At 38.6% G+C, this 17,255-nt stretch overlaps 1 protein-coding gene across 1 annotated transcript in view; it reads left to right on the forward strand.

Annotated features, from left to right (window-relative positions):
* ankrd55 (ankyrin repeat domain 55) overlaps positions 1-17,255 on the forward strand; it is a 40,932-nt gene that overhangs the window by 12,901 nt on the left and 10,776 nt on the right. Inside the window, exons 3-8 of the mRNA XM_051685012.1 lie at positions 2,962-3,092; positions 3,824-3,933; positions 12,219-12,279; positions 13,117-13,245; positions 13,581-13,765; positions 15,189-15,356. Of these exons, the coding sequence (XP_051540972.1) occupies positions 2,962-3,092; positions 3,824-3,933; positions 12,219-12,279; positions 13,117-13,245; positions 13,581-13,765; positions 15,189-15,356 (784 nt within the window). The remainder of the gene's footprint in view (positions 1-2,961; positions 3,093-3,823; positions 3,934-12,218; positions 12,280-13,116; positions 13,246-13,580; positions 13,766-15,188; positions 15,357-17,255) is intronic.

A 17,255-nucleotide genomic window follows, 5' to 3' on the forward strand; every position in this document is an offset into this window, starting at 1 on the left:
GCGGCCAGACCTCTGGAATCTCAAAATCTGGCTCCTGGATGGGATGCGGAAGACCTAGTGAATCTTCCGCCAGCGGTGGTAAATATGGTCACTCAGGCCAGAGCCCCCTCTACGAGGTGTATGCCTTGAAGTGGTGTCTCTTCACGAACTGGTGTTCTTCTCGTGGGGAAGACCCACAGAGTTGCGTGGTCGGATCTGTGCTGTCTTTCCTACAGGAAGGGCTGGAGTCTCCCTTTACCCTGAAGGTGTACGTGGCTGCTATAGCAGCGTATCACGATACACTGGATGGGAGACCCTCACGGCAGCACAACCTGATCACCGGGTTCCTCAAAGGCACAAGGAGGTTAAACCCTCCTAGACCGCGCCTAATTCCCTCTTAGGATCTCTCTGTGGTCCTACCTGCTCTACAGAGAGCCCCCTTTGAGCCCCTAGAGGAGGCCGAACTCAGCACTTTGTCACTGAAGACAGCCCTCCTGGTGGCGCTCACTTCCATCAAGAGGGTGGGGGACCTACAGGCGCTCTCTGTCACCAGCGAATGCCTCGTTCGGGCCGGCACACTCTCACGTGATCTTGAGACCCCGGCCCGGTTACGTGCCCAAAGTTCCCACCACTCCCTTTCGAGACCAGATGGTGAACCTGCAAGCGCTCCCTTTAGAGGAGGAAGACCTGGCCTTGTCGTTTATTTGTCCAGTTCGCACCCTGCACATCTATCTGGACCGCACGCAGAGCTTCAGATGCTCGGAGCAGCTCTTTGTCTGCTTTGGAGGGCAGCAGAAGGGGAAAGCTGTCTCCAAACAGAGGCTGGCCTATTGGATTGTGGATGCCATTTCCTTGGCTTACCAGTCACAAGACCTGCCATGCCCCTTTGGAGTTCGGGCGCACTCCACTAGAGGAGTTGTGTCCTCCTGGGCACTGGCAAGGGGGGCCTCTCTAGCAGACATATGCAGAGCTGCAGATTGAGCTACACCCAATACCTTTGCGAGGTTTTACAACCTACGCATAGAACCAGTTTCATCCCAAGTGTTACGAGGTAACAGCAGGCAGGCCGGGCAGCCGGTTGGGTGTACTGCTTGCATTACGCCCTTCCCCTTTTTCAAGGTGATAATGTGCGTTGTTTTGTCCACAGCAGTTCCCCGTAACTGGTGAACCCTGGACGCCTCTCTAAATCATAGGCACTGTTCGGTGACAAACTCGGCGGAGGAGTGACGCCACCAGGCCCAGTATGTGGTATGCCCCTTTTGAGGTAAGCCCATGTACTTGGGCTCAGTGCTGCATATGTGGAGATTCCCCTTGGTAATCCCATGTGATGCATTTCCACTGTTCGGCTTCCCCTCTGGTGAACTCTGTGTTTCCCTTCATCAAAGCCTCGCTCTGCTTTGGCCACTGTTGCTGTGTACCCTCTCCATAGATAGGGTCCTCCCAAAGGTATCATTCCATATGCAAACTTCCCCGTTGGTAAGTCCATGTGAGGTATTCTCCACATGTTAACCTCCCTCCAGTAGGATGTGGTCTCCATAGTGCCCTCCCTCCTGGAGAGGGATGAGCACTTCCCAGCGTTATTCTAGAAGGTGCTCGGCGGGAAATTGGTTAACAGCAAATATCAGGAAAGGCCACCGATGTAGCCTCCTTGGGTAAGTGCCCCCTCCCCCCTTAACGGGACTAGGGAGACGCCTTACCTAAACTCGCTGGAAGGTCACGACGTGGTCGAGCACTCGCTGCGAGGCACGCAGCAGCTTGCTCATGTCCACTCTTCCAAAGCTTGTGACATGGTTCAGCGCCTGCGGCGTTTCCTATAGGAAACCCTAGTGTCACTACATCGACACAATGTCGAGTGAGTGACAGACAGGGAACATCTGGGTTACTGGTGTAACCCCTGTTCCCTGATGGAGGGAATGAGACGTTGTGTCCCTCCTGCTGCAGTGCTGAACCAGCCGCTGACATGGCCAGGACTCTCTATCGGCTCCTCAGCATAAATCTGAATGAGTGATGCATGCCATCTCCTTTTATACCCGTATGTCCAGGGTGGAGAGTGGCATGCAAATTCCACTCGCCAATTCTCATTGGCCTTTTCTATTTTAAGCAAAGGTGATTGGGGCTCTCAAGATCGAACCCCTTGTGTCACTACATCGACACAACGTCTTGTTCCCTCCATCAGGGAACAGGGGTTACACCAGTAACCCAGACGTTACTACTACAATATTACTGTAGTAAAACCATGGTTTCAGCCCAAATACAAAAAAACATGGTTACTACAATATTACTTTAGTAAAACCATGGTTAACTATTTTTTTCAATTACTTACTAACAACAATTACACACAATTATAAGAAATAAGAAATGTCACCTTTAGATATGTTGTTATTTTAGTGTGAATTTACTCCAGAAGTTGTTTCTCTGATTTTCTATCATTACCTCTACAAGGCACTGATCACTCTTGTTTGAACGAGCCATGTGAAATGCTTGTCTGCTTGTGTCTTTCAGCATGCATGTTAAGATGAGCAGAAGAAGAAATAGTTTCCATCTTGCACAAGTATTTGCTAATATAGCCTAATCCTTTTAATTTCACTTTGAAGCTTATGGTTAATTGTTCATGTTCATGGTAACCAAATAATAATATCCCTAGTTAAAAAAAATATTAGAATCGATATTTTTGTGTGAGGATCGATATTTTTGATACAACATCAGTATCAGAAGTATCGATACTTTAGGATCGATCTGAACATCCCTAAAAAAAGTAATTAATAGAAGGTTTAGAATGATAAAGGATATTGGTGTTAAAACATAGAGGTGTAGATGGGGAGGAGGAAGAAATGTCACCAGAAGGAGGTAAGCAGCCGCATACATGTCCTTAAAATATGATAGACAGGATGAGATGAACATGCTCCTCCCAAACTTATGTTTAGAACTTCATTTTAAGCACTGATATGAAGTGCTTATGACTGCTTTATGTCTTGATGACAGGCTCCACCCCTCTGATGCATGCGGTTTCCGGGAGACAGGTAGATACGGTGAAACTGCTGATGAAGATGGGAGCTTCCATCAATACACAAGATGCCTGTGGACGGACATCCCTCTCTCTAGCAACATACCTGGTACAAACCTTTCGCAGGACAGTTCAGTAGACAAAATTAATTGATGAGCCTGATTCCCTAAGCAATTTACATTTCTGCCTTATGTATTGATGTTATTGGATTGTGATTCTTTACCATGTGTTCATGAACAGTAATTTTAAAAGCATTGCTGGTCACCAGTATACTGTATGTAGTTTTTTGGATGCTGGTCTCGAGGGATGCTGGTTTGCTGGTGTTCCCACCAGGTTTCATAACTAGCTTAATAAGCCACAGTTCCTTGGTCAACCAGCTTCACCAAGAAGACCATTCTGGTTGACCACATGTATCTCTCGTAAATTTCTCATAAATTCTTCCAGTTATCTGAGCTATGCTATCCATATGAATTTTGTGGGGCTATACCCTTACCAGTGTTGGGGAGTAGTTACCAACAAGTAGCAACGCTACTAACTTAAGTTATATCTTGTAGCTTGAGAAGCTACAGTTTCAAAGTAGATACCCCAACAGTGACTAATACTGTATGTCAGTAAGTGTCTTGTTTGTGTCTATTTATAAGGAATTTTAAGAGAAACATCTGAGACAAAGTTGATACTTCAAATAAATATAACTTATAAGTCTCTGAAAGAGCAGCCTCTGAGCAATAACAAATTCAGCATGGATGGTTTTGATAGCCTGAATGAAATGCAAGTCTAGTTGTTTGAATTTAGTTTACAGTCTTTTGATTTGGTCTGGTCTGGTTTGTTTTTCTTCTGCAGGGTTGGCTGGAAGGATGTGTGTGTTTGCTTCGGAACGGGGCGAAACAGAACATTCCTGATAAGAATGGACGCTTGCCAATTCATGCTGCTACTGCTGAAACTGACTTCAGGTAGCAAGAGCAAGAAATATAACTGTTTGACTGAGTTGATATAAGGTATCTTATATTTAAATTTTACATATTCATTAACCAGACTCTGACATTTCACACACCAGTAGGCCTTAAAGGTTCGCCCAAAAATGGAAAGTCTTTCATTATTTACTCTCCCTCATGTGGTTCCAAACTAGTGCCATCAATCAATCGCAAATTTTTTTTAATCAAATTAATTATGTGATTTGGCGGTTAATTAATCGAATTAATCGCAATTCATTGCATGTACAATATTTGTAAGAAATGCCCCCAAATAATGATCATTTAAATATACAAATTTAAATAATCATAAATATAAAATGAAATACATATAATTCTGATTACTGAAATAAATTACATTTTTTGTGGCAGATGATTAAATCAGTAATTAGACAATACAAAAATTGGCTTCAGAATATTTTGATTATATATTATATAGAATTGTTTTATTTCCATATCTTCAACATATTTTCCATATATTTATTTCCAATAAGCCTACTATTGTCCTCTAGACAGTAATCCATTTTTAACTGATTTCATCAGTCTCTCACTGGACACGTTCTGTCTGCACAATTTAAAATGTTTTATGTACACATCCATCAGAACCACATCCATTGGGGGGGTGAATGCCAGTCCTTTTACTGCACAAAATTTACAATAACTACTGTATGTAGTATAGGCCTATTAGCTAATGGAAACGCAAATTATCGATAAAATTTATAGTGTCGACATCAAGTTGTTTTGTGTGTTTTATATTTTATCAGACTTCAGAAGTAATCCACACACAGGCCCGGGCCACATTCATGAAACCTTTGTTAATATGAGTAAATTGGGAGTCATTTACAGAACGTGTAAAATGGACCTTTTTCGAAAATGTTCACCTCAGATTTGTTAGTTAAATGCATATATGTTAGTGAATTCCAAACATTCGTAAATAGGGCAACGCATGCATGCTCATTTACAATTATCATAATCCACACCTTACACCGTGTCCGCGACGCCGCAACACGTGATAAAAGGTATCTCTTCCATGCTAATCAGAATTTTTGTTCTAACCAGCTGCGACACACGACAAGCAACAGCAACAGGGCTTTCTGTTTTTGGAATGGTTTTGATTTCTGCGACGTCGTGCCAGGCAGCGCAGTCAACAAGTAGATCCAAAATTATTCTTATTGCAGTATATTAAAACTGACATCTCATTAGCCGGTTCAGAACAACTTACATTTTGGCCGAGGGTGTCACACACCTGCCAAATGTTGTGCTTGAGGTCTCGTTCTCTTTAGCCGGAGCTCTGTCACACACACACACACACACACACACACACTGGTTCAGAATGGCAGTGGGGGAGACATCCCGGCTCATTCCAACTTTCTCTCTGCTTCCCTGTTACGTGGAGATTGGCGAAATAAAAACAGGAGTACCTTGTGAACATAAACAATCGTAACAGACTGAAGAAGGATGTGATTCATAAAGTAACTTTGCCCTGTGTATGTGTGTGATTGTGTATTTATCCCCTCGGGGCTTGCCGTAGAAAGCGTTATGAGAAGGCTTCGGTGAGAAAATGAGTTGCTACAATAAACACACTGTTCCATCTGTGATTGCTCTGATTCATTTTAGTGTAAGAATATTGCGGTGTCGCGTCTGGTGTGGACAGGCAGATAGCTTGTCTCTGGTTAGGATGAGGTGTTATAAGGAAGGCATCAGACTCACTAGTAAATGAGAATAGGAAGCTTTTACCATCTATACGGAAGAGTAATAAAAGTGTTTTAAAGTGAAGTGAATTCAAATGGTAAAATATTGGTTTAGCAAACTCAGTAGAGTGTCCGGTCTCAAAGAAAGTGGAACTTACTGTCATTGCATGTTTTTGCTGTTATCGGAGGCACACATGACATGTGTTTATTTATAGGTTAAACAACATTAACATAGACCATAAGTTATCAACTGAACGTGTTATATCGATGCCTATGCTGAATTAGTGAAACCTAAATTATAGAGCTCGTATCAAATGGAGAAACTGTCAAACCAGTCATGTTAGAGGGTATTCATTTTTTCGAGAAAATCAAACACAAACTGCATCTTCCCACAATCTTTTCACCTCATGCTAAGCACTTCTACTAAAAAAAGATATTACATTTATAAAGTAGAGTTTACTACTTTGAAGAAATATATGCAAGAATCAAATAAACATTTTCAATTATGTATGTTTAAAAAAAAAAAAAAAAAATCAATATTTCAATAAATCAAAAATTACTAATTCATTTGAATGATTAAAGGGATAGTTCACCCAAAAATGAAAATTCAATCATTGTTTACTCACCTCTGTGTTGTTATATGACTTTCTTTTTCTTAACACAAAGGTATGGAAGCCACGGAGTGCCAATTAAAAAAGAATGAAGAAATAAATTATCAATCTATTAATTTGAAAATAAAAACGTGGATAAATAAACAAATGTGTTTATTTAATTCACATTTAAAAATGTAATTATATTTATCAATTAAATTATGAATTAATAAATTGTGTACTTAATTCATGTTTAAATACAATTAAATGTAAAAATAAAAAAGAACATTAATAAGCAATTTTTAAATGCACCTTTTAATTTGTGTTTTAAAAAAGCATTTTGCAATTGATTTTATTCATTAATTTGCCAGTTGCTTTTCTTCGTCTACAACCCCAATTCTGAAAAAGTTGGGACAATATGAAAAATTTTAATAAAAACAAAAAGTTATATATAAAGTTATATATATAAAATTATATTCACCCTTTGCTATATTGAAAGCACTAAAACTAAATATTATATGATGTTTTACCTTGTGAATTTTATAGTTTTTTTTAATGTACAGTAATTTCAAATCAGATGATTGCAACACGCTCCAAAAAAGTTGAGAAAGGGGCAATTGAAGACTAATAACAATTTTATGAGTTAAAATAACAAGGAATGTGAAATAGAGATGTTAAACAGGTGAGGCAATCGTGTCACAGTATATAAGGAGTCTCCAAAAACAGCCTAGTCCTTCAAGAGCAAGGATCATTCGAGACTTGTCAATTTGCCAACAGATGCTTCAGCAAATAATCCAGCACTTTGAAAACAATGTTCCCCAAAGATAAATTGGAAGGATTTTGGCCATTTCACCCTCTACAGTGCACAATATAGCTAAAAGATTCAAGGAACATGGTCAAATCTCGGTGCGTAAAGGGCAAGACAAAAACCACTTCTGAATGCACGTGATCTCTGATCCCTCAGACATCACTGTTTTAAAAAACATCATTCATCTGTAATGGATATCATGAACATGGGCTTGGGATTAGTAAACCTTTGTTAGTCAACACCTCAAGCCGCTGCATCCACAGATGCAAGTTAAGACTTTACTATGCAAAGCAGAAGCCCTACATCAACACTGTCCAGAAGCGCTGCCGACTTCTCTGGGCTTGGTCTCATCTTAGATGGAAAGTAGAACAGTAGAACCATGTTTTTTGGTCCGATGAATCCACATTTCAAATAGTTTTTGAAAAACACAGCCGTTGTGTTCTCCGGGCCAAAGAGGAAAAGGACCATCCAAGCTGTTATCAGCGTGAAGTCCAAAAGCCAGTGTCTGTATGGGCCAGGGGTGTGGGTAACTCGCACATCTGTGGGGGCACAATTATGCAGACAGATATGTAGAAATTTTGGAGCAGCATATACTGCCATCCAGCACCGTCTTTTCCAGGGATGTCCCAGAATTTTCAGCAGGACAACTTCAAACCACATACTGGCCAAATAAACAGAGAGTGCAGGTGCTAGATTGGTCTGCCTGCAGTCCTGACCATCTCCAATTGAGAATGTGTGGTGCATTATGAAACACCCAATACGGCAATGAAGACCCTGTACAATTGTGCAGCTGAAGACGTGCATAATGGATGAATGGGGGAAAATTCCACTTTTTAAACTTAACAAACTTGTGTCTTCAGTGCCTAAATGCTTAATAAGTGTTATTAGAAGAAATGGTGATGTTTCACAGTGGTAAACACTCGACTGTCCCAACTTTTTTGGAGTGTGTTGCAGTCATCTGATTTGAAATTACTGTACATAAAATTTTTTTTAAAAAATGATGAAATTCACAAGGTAAAACATCATATAATGTTTAGTTGTAGTACTTCCAATATAGCAAAGGGTGAATATAATTTACAAATCACTCCTTTTTGTTTTTATTAGCATTTTTCATACTGTCCCAGCTTGGGGTTGTATTTGCCATTAGCTTTTCTTTTTCGTTTTACTTTGGCTCCATTTGACAATCGAGTTTAAAAATGTCATTGGACAGTTGACACGTGGGAGCAACTAATTAATTTTTGACTCAGTTTTAAGACACACCCCCTCTACCATGTCCCACCCAAAGGAGATGTAAGACGGTCTGTCATTGGATGGCTGATAATAGAGGTTTATGGACTATGAGGCCCGCAATAAAGAAACGGACGTGAGGCGTATCAGAAGTTAGAAATAGAAAAATATCTTAGCTCAGTATGTCCTTAAATTGCAAGTGGATGGTGATACGACCTTTGAAGCTCTAAAAAGACAGTCAGCATAAACGTCATCCATACGACTACACTGGTTAAATCAATGTCTTCTAAAGTGAAACAATTGCTTTTGGTGCAAAAAAGATCAATATTTGGGAACTTTATTTTACAGTGTCCTTGTTACACATTACATATATTGACTATAGTAATAACAGTCAATTATGCATTATTACAGGCAACTAACCCTAAAACCAACACTTAACCTAACCCTAAACCTATAGTAAGTACAGTACTGTGCAAAAGCACATAAGATGTACATTTTAAACTCGCGAACATTCCTTTTGCAAATAGAATAGAACAGAAGAACAGGGAGCTCTGCAACAGATAGCATGGCCCCCACAGAGCACCCCACTGAGCATAGAATCAGTCTGGGAGTAGATGAAGAGACCGAAGCAGTTGAGACAGCCGAAATAGATAGAAGAACTGTTGCAAATTCTCCAAGAAGCTTGGAACATCCTATCTGCCAACAACCAAGAACAACTGTGTCCAGATGACCTAGGAGAATTGGTGCTGTTTTGAAGGCAAAGGTAGCCACACCGAATATTGATTTAGCTTTTTTATGTTTACTGGACTTTGTATGACGATAATTGATAAATGAAAACTTTTTATGGCATTATTTTTGAAGACATCCTCATTATGCAACATTTTTCACAAGTGCCTAAAACTTTTGCACAGTACTGTACATGTTGTTAATTAGTAATTATCAGTAATTACTTGTGTAATTACACTGTAACAAGGACACTGTAAAATAGACTGTAACCCAATATTGAAGTACTTTTTAACTATAAATCATCGCTTACGGTCAGCAGCAGTACACGTGTGTGAAGTTTTCGCGTTGGCACGTTCACTAGAGAACAGACGCACGTGCGACACACCCGGAAGTGTAGCAACTGTTTACAACTGAGTAAGAGGAACGCTGTACAGAAGCTTAGTTGGTTTTGGTTTAGATATGTATTTGTATCTGTTTGTTTACTCACAATGGTGCATTTCTGTGCTCATCCTGGATGTCTCAACTGAGAGAAAAACATGAGATTACGTCCGAACATGCCCACATGAATACGTCACATGACAGAACATGCAAACTCTGCCCTCTCGTAAATGCGTATACTGCTGCTGACCGGAAGCGATGATTTATAGTTAAAAAGTACTTAAATATTGATCTTTTTCGCTGCAAAAACAATTATTTCACTTTAGAAGACATTGATTTAACCAGTGTAGTCGTATGGATGACGTTTATGCTGACTGTCTGTTCTTTTTGGAGCTTCAAATGTCGTATCACCATCTACTTACATTTTAATGACCTACTAAGCTAAGATATTTTTTCTATTTTTCTTCAAATGTGTTCTGCTGAAGAAAAAAAGTCATACACATCTGGGATGGCATGAGGGTGAGTAAATGATGAGAGAATTTACATTTTTGGGTGAACTATCCCTTTAAAACCTGCGAGCTGTGTTTAACTGGGTATACTGTTGTAATGGCGGTTGGCAGAAAGCAAACGAGTGCTGTGTTGGAGTACTTTATGACACATCGTTGTGTCACACAATATTATATGTGGTACCAAAATAAATTAAAATAAAAAAAACAACACATTCTCATAATTGAGGATCATTATTGTTCATTTTTGTTTTGTTTTTCTCACTGTTTGTTTTAAATTGCCATGTTATTTAATGCCATTTTTGTTCCTTAGTTGGCAGTAATTGGAAATACATATCTCAGTAGCGAAGTGAGCATGTTGCATTGCTTCTGTATATACAATAAATAAAATTATGGTTAAATCTGTATATTTGCATAATTATTACACTCTCTTTGTTAAAGGAATGAACTTTTTCAGTAAGTTTAACAGTACCACTAGAACTTAAGTGTGCTATAAATTAAGTTTTATTCTATTTTCTCTCAGTCATCTGAATTACTTCATACATTAGTCAATCCCTAAAACTAAAATCCCTAAAACTAAAACTGAAATAAAAATAAACAATAACTAAATAGAAATATTTTTATTTAAGAAAAACTACAAAAAACAAACAAGAAAAATACTAAAACTAAAACTCAAATGAAAACTGGAAATAAAATAAAGATAAAAATGTAATAAAAAAAATAAATACTATAATAACACTGCAAATAACATTTTGAAAATACGAAGACTTTTATGAATACAAGAATTTATGTCAGAATGGCTTTCTGCTGATGTTTCATGAAATGAGGCCCATTGTTTGTTCAGAATTTGTTCCATGGAAGAAAGAAAATCATACAGGCTTGGAACGACATGAGAGCAAGTAAATGCTTCCTAGTGAGTTGCTGTAATTTGTAATTCCCATGTTCCTGAGGGCTTATCCTTACGTAGAAATTGGGCTTAGAAACACCCATTTTGGAATGAATCACACACACAGTTTGTTCTATGTTGTAATGAGAGCTTCATGGCAAGACTACGGGTTTGTTTTCTATAATGGGGGTGGGGGGCTTATCTCTAGTGTGTATGTGCTGTCCCTATAGCAACCAGTGTCAGACGCCGTTTACAACACTACTGTATTCATCTCACTGCCTTCTGCATCACACTGTGTAAACAACATATACAGTTCACTGGAACTTGATGCTCTCGCTGGTCATTTGGCAGAACACTTACATTTGACTGACAAGATGATACTGTATGCGATGATAATGAGTAAGCAGAGAGACTTCAGAGAGATTAAAAGTAAATATCTAGACCCTTTAAGAGTTCTTTTTACATTATACTGCAGTTGAGAACACTACAAAATCCATTACTAACTTGAATGACATTGAGAGATGGGAGTCAACGCTGCATATGTTGTTAAAAATGCATATGTTTTCATTATAACTTATATTATCATCATAACAAGTGGTGGCTTAGCGGTTAAGGCTCTGGGTTATTGATCAGAAGGTTGGGGGTTCAAGCCCCAGCACTGCCAAGATGCCACTGTTGGGCCCTTGAGCAAGGCCCTTGACCCTATCTGCTCCAGGGGTGCTATATCATAGCTGATCCTGCACTCTGACCCTAGCTTAGCTGGGATATGTGAAAACAAAGAATTTCACTGTATATGTGCAAATGTATAATGTGTGATAAATAAATACAATTATAATTAGTATTTCTTATGTACCCCCTTGGCTTTCATGACATTATAACAATCTAGAAGTAGTGCAGAATCTTAAATATTTGTTCTTCATTTTATGTCAACAAAAATCCTAAAACTTTCTGTTTATTTCGAGGTTTAAATGAAAAAACAAAACAAAAAAACAACAACTGATTTTCAGTGTGGTCTCATATATTTGGACCCCATTGTATATGTACCCTTAAAACTGATTAAAGCATTGGCGGTATTATGATGCTAGTAAGTAATTGTCACATATTCCCTGTTGTTTGTTTTGACTTTTATGTTGAAATTCTGGTTTAGTTCCCTGTTCCTGTTTCCTGTTAGTTTTGTTGTCCTTTGTAGTTTCTTTTCATGATTGTTTTTCCCCTGATTGTTTCCCCAGGTGTTCCTCATTCCCTTATTTTCCTTGTGTATTTAAGCCCTTGTTTTCCCCTGGTTTTTTGTCAGTCTTCATCTGTATTATGCTGTGCTTTGTTCCCTGTGTTTTGTTTCATTATGTTCTGCGTTACCTGGTTTACCTTTATTTTATTAAAAAGGCTGCATTTAGATCCAAATTCCTCTCCTGTCTCATCACAGTAATGACAGTTTTGTTTGCTTGTTTGTTCCAGACTCATGGCTGTGCTACTACAGCAGTCAACACTGTGTGAAATAAATCATCAAGATAATGAGGTGAGACAGACCAGATGTATGCAAACTCCCCAAATATTCACTCAAGCAAAGTCGTTTACAATTTGAATGTGACAGTTTAGTGAAGAAACGAGTGAAACTCTTATAACACTACCTTCACTCATTCAAAAGGAATAGTTATTATACACTCACGGAGCACTTTATTGGGAACACCTGTACGTGTGGCAGCCATTCAGTGCATAAAATTGTGCAGATATGGGTCAGGAGCTTCAGTTAATGTTCATATCAACCATCAGAATGGGGAAAAAATGTGAACTCTGTGATTTCGACCGTGACATGATTGTTGGTGCCAAGCGGGCTGGTTTGAGTATTTCTGTAACTGCTGATCTCCTGGGATTTTCATACACAACAGTCTCTAGAATTTACTCAGAATAGTGCCAAAAACAAAAAACATCCAGTGAGCGGCAGTTCTGTGGACGGAAATGCCTTGTTGATAGAGGTCAATGGAGAATGGTCAGACTGGTTCGAGCTGACAGAAAGGCTATGGTAACTCCGATAACAACTCCATTGTAGTGAGAAGAGCATCTCAGAATGCACAACACGTCGAACCTTGAGGCGGATGGGCTACAACAGTAGAAAACCACGACCATAGTGTTCCTAATAAAGTGTTTAGTAAAGCTATTAGTGTTTTTCATGAAGTCACTTGTATCCATTGCTTCTTTAAGGGTCAACTCAAGGGCATTGCAATTTCTGTACTGGTGTGTTAAAGAAACTTTCTCCTGATCTGATGGTCTATGTATTACTAGAAAGCAAAGCAACACATTAACATTAACTCTTGGTAGAGTGCACCTGTGTTACCTCCTGATTTTGCTTTGTTAGGGAATGACAGCTCTTCACTGGGCATCTTTTCATAACCGACCAGAGCATGTGCAGGCCCTGCTGCAGAAGGGAGCCGATCCAACACTTGTGGACAAAGATTTTAAGACTGCTCTGCACTGGGCTGTGCAGGTACCAATAATGAAAGAACACACACTTTCTTACACAGTCTGCTAAGCATGCTTACCCTTGCCATTTTCATCAGCAAGCCTGAGTGATAAATGGTGAACAATGTTTTCAATACAACTCAGAGAAAGCATAACAAATGCTTCTACCTGAAAGTGGCGCCAAAGCAAATGAATGACTGTCTTTTTTCTTTTTTCCCCTTTCTGTTAGCCCTGATTACCTTGCTTATACTGTATATGGACAGCACGGATCCATGCTGCTTTAACAATTTTATTGATCTATCAATTTTTGAACGTGCATTTTACTAGTGTTATTTTTTGTGTTTTTTCTCTGTCTGGCAGAGTGGCAGTCGGTTAATGTGTTCCCTCATTCTGGAGCATCATCGGGGCTCGTCTGTGATCAATTACGATGATGAGAACGGGAAGACATGCGTTCATATCGCCGCAGCTGCGGGATTCAGTGACATAATTTACGAGCTGTCTCGCATTGCTGAGACCAATCTGCAGGCTCTAGATGTGGATGAGCGGTAATGTGCTGTGTGATATTTGAGTGGTTCATATCTTATTTCACATTAATTTTACATCAGCTTTCATTTCAAGTGTTTGATTATCTTGTTTTCCAGTCATAATTACCATGCATTATTATAACTTTTTTTCTGTCATGTATTTTTGTGATTAGGACTTATTTTTTCATACAGGAAATGTCCATGTAAACAAGTTTACAAGATTTATAAACTCCTTTTTACAAGGGGAGTTTACAAGATTTATTCCATGTTGATTTGACTAGTACTTTTCATGGGCTGTGTGTTTTTAAGAAAAAAGCCAACGCGATCTCATGACAAGTTGTAAAAATAGTAAAAGATGGCATAATCGTAAGAAATCATGCAAGTTGCCTTGTCCAAAAATTTACAACTTTTATTCCTATAGAAAAAGTTAACAAACCAACAAATTGTTATTAGGATTTTTCCTAAGTTTAACCCCAAACCTAAACAAAGTGTAACGCCTTACCCAAACCCTTAACATTAGCAATGTTTTAATAGGAAAATCAGTGTTGTGTACCACGAAAGAAAACATTGGGGTTTGGAACGAGATGAGGGAAGTGAATGATTGGTGGTTTTAATAGTTTTACCTTTTCGTAAAAGCCAAGTCATGTGATATTTTATGATTTTGCCATCTCATACGAATTATTACGAATTGTCATGAGATTATGTTGAACAAGCCCAGTAAACCAGAGAATCAAACATTTTCAGTTTTTTTTTTTCTTTTTAATTTGTAATGTTGATTGCAAAAAAAAAAAAAAAAAAAAAAAGTGTACCAGTACTTAGAATACATGACCACTTTTAAATGGCCGTCAATGAAGAAAGATGCTTTTTGCACGGAGAATGGTGTAGTTACGGCATCTTGCAGCAGGGGCTAACTGCTGGAGCTAACCAGGCAAACCCTTACCCACTAGCTGACTGACCGGGTGTCACGTATTCCCTGTGTTTGCTTTGACTTATGTTGAAATTCTTTAGTTCCCATGTTCCTGTTTCCTGTTAGTTTGTAGTCCCTTTTGTAGTTTCAATTTATGATTGGTTTCCCCCTGATTGTTTCCACAGGTGTTCCTCTTTCCCTTGTTTGCTCCTGTGTATTTAAGCCCTTGTTTTCCCATTTCCTTTGTCAGTCTTCACATGTCTTGCGCTGTGCTCTGTATGTTTGTTCCCTGTGTTTTGTTTCTTTATGTTCTGAGTTACCAGGTTTACTTGTGTTTTATTAAAGACGCTGCATATAGACCCTCCATTCTCTCATGACTTGTTACACTGGGGTTAAATGCTTTGCTCACGAGCATAATACTGATCAGGAAGGTTGATTTTAGTAACAGTTTAGTTCTACAGTTTTTATTATAATGATGTAATATCCTTAACTGTTTACTTTCCTTATTGAACAGCATAATGTTCTCTCTTCTGTCAGGACCCCTCTTCACTGGGCTGCAGCTGCAGGTAAAGATGATTGTGTGCAGGTGTTGTTGGAGTTGGGAGTGGAGCCCAGCCCTCGAGATATTAATGAGAACACGCCACTCACATATGCCATGTACTGCGGTCATACAGCCTGCATCAAACTCCTCTCCACTGAAAACAGGTTAGTCTTATTGTTATTTATTGAAGATGATCAGCCAAAAATAAAACCTCAAATAGCTCTTTCCACAAGGTACGCTTTGGTGTTCCATGACTTTTACAGCAATAAAGGCACAAAAACTGTATGTTCTTTGGAGAGAGAACTATTTTATCTGTTAGATAAACCATTAAAATAAAATTGATATATGAAAAGTACCTAGTTTTAGACCCATCAAATGTCTGTACCCCACAATCATACAACAGTGCCATAATCTGTTGAACAGATATTCAATTAAGTGTAGATTAAATGTTTAACTAATGACCAAAAACTAATGTTCCACATTATACACACAAACGTCTTGCCGCACAATTTTCTCCCTGTAAAAAAAAAATAAGATTCTTTAAAAAATTGTGACACCCAGGAAGTGACATCATTTGGACCCTTTCAACAGTATGGAAGGAAGACTAGCATTTCATTTTCCGTAAATAAGAACATTTTCTAAATTTTCACACAGCTTGTAGTGTTGACTGCATTCATTCAACCTTGTAAACAGTTATTGCAAGTAAAGTGATCAATGAAATATTTTCAGTTTTTGGGAATAGGGATGCAAATTTTGGCAGATTATTTTAACCGACTAACCGCAAATATTAACCAATAAGCCAAAGATCTATACTGTCTGAAACAAAACAGGCTCACATGACAGATGTGCATATTTAGTAATTGTTATTACATCAACATTTGAATGAACAACCTTATATTTCCTCATTCATAACAAACAAATTTTGAATGGGTCGCTTGCACGCCAACTTAACCTACGAGGTGATAACTTTAACCGTATACTAGAAGAATAAAAATATCTTAGCCTACCCACAAATTATGCTGCTGGGTAATCCTAATCATTTTTGTTTAGAAAAATCAACATTTATATTTACATGGGCAGGGGTGAGCTTGACATGACTGGTTCAACTAAAGGCACGACCATGGCATTCTTCAAACGTAGCCCTGGTTAGTCGAAAGTGCTTCACTGAAAAAGAATAGTTTATTTTCTTTTGGGCACCATGGCTTGGAATTTTTATTTATTTTTTTCATTTAGCAACACTTACAATTTAAACAAAGGTTTTTTTTTATTTTTTTTATTTTTATTTTTTTTTTAAACAAATATCAACCCACTTAATTTACACTTACAAAAGCTTAAACTTTTTATATAACTAATGTTTGAATACTTCCCTTTATTTAGAATTGCTAGGTTATTAATGAAATATTCACCGTAGTAGCCAACACTTTGCAATATTTGTTTTGTTTGCTTCTCATAAATTATGTAGCTTTTTATTTATTTATTTTTTTTATCCCCTTTTCTCCCAATTTGGAATGCCCAATTTCCACTACTTAATAGGTCCTCGTGGTTGCGTGGTTACTCACCTCAATCTGGGTGGCGGATTGACTGTCTTCTGAGACAGTCAATCCACACATCTAATCACGTGGCTCGTTGTGCATGACACCGGAGACACAGCATGGGAGGCACGTGCTACTCTCCGCGATCCATGCACAACTTACCTTGCGCCCCTTTGAGAGCGAGAACCACTAATCACGACCATGAGGAGGTTACCCCATGTGACTCTACCCTCCCTAGCAACTGGGCCAGTTTGGTTGCTTAGGAGACCTGGCTGGAGTCACTCAGCACACCCTGGATTCGAACTTGTGACTCCAGGGGTGAATAAATTATGTAGCTTTAATGTCACCAAAATAGATCGCAATCATGAAGTCCTATACCATTTAAGTCTACTATATAGGATGGTGTATCTTTCACCTTTTGGGTCATATTTCACCCCAAAATCAAAAGACGTTATATTTTCTTAAAGCTTAAGTGTGTAATTTCTTTGACGCTAGCATCACCAAACGGAATTGCAAACAGCTTTCTGAATA

Source organism: Myxocyprinus asiaticus, chromosome 43 (genome assembly GCF_019703515.2).
Source record: "Myxocyprinus asiaticus isolate MX2 ecotype Aquarium Trade chromosome 43, UBuf_Myxa_2, whole genome shotgun sequence".
Lineage (NCBI taxonomy): Eukaryota > Metazoa > Chordata > Actinopteri > Cypriniformes > Catostomidae > Myxocyprinus > Myxocyprinus asiaticus.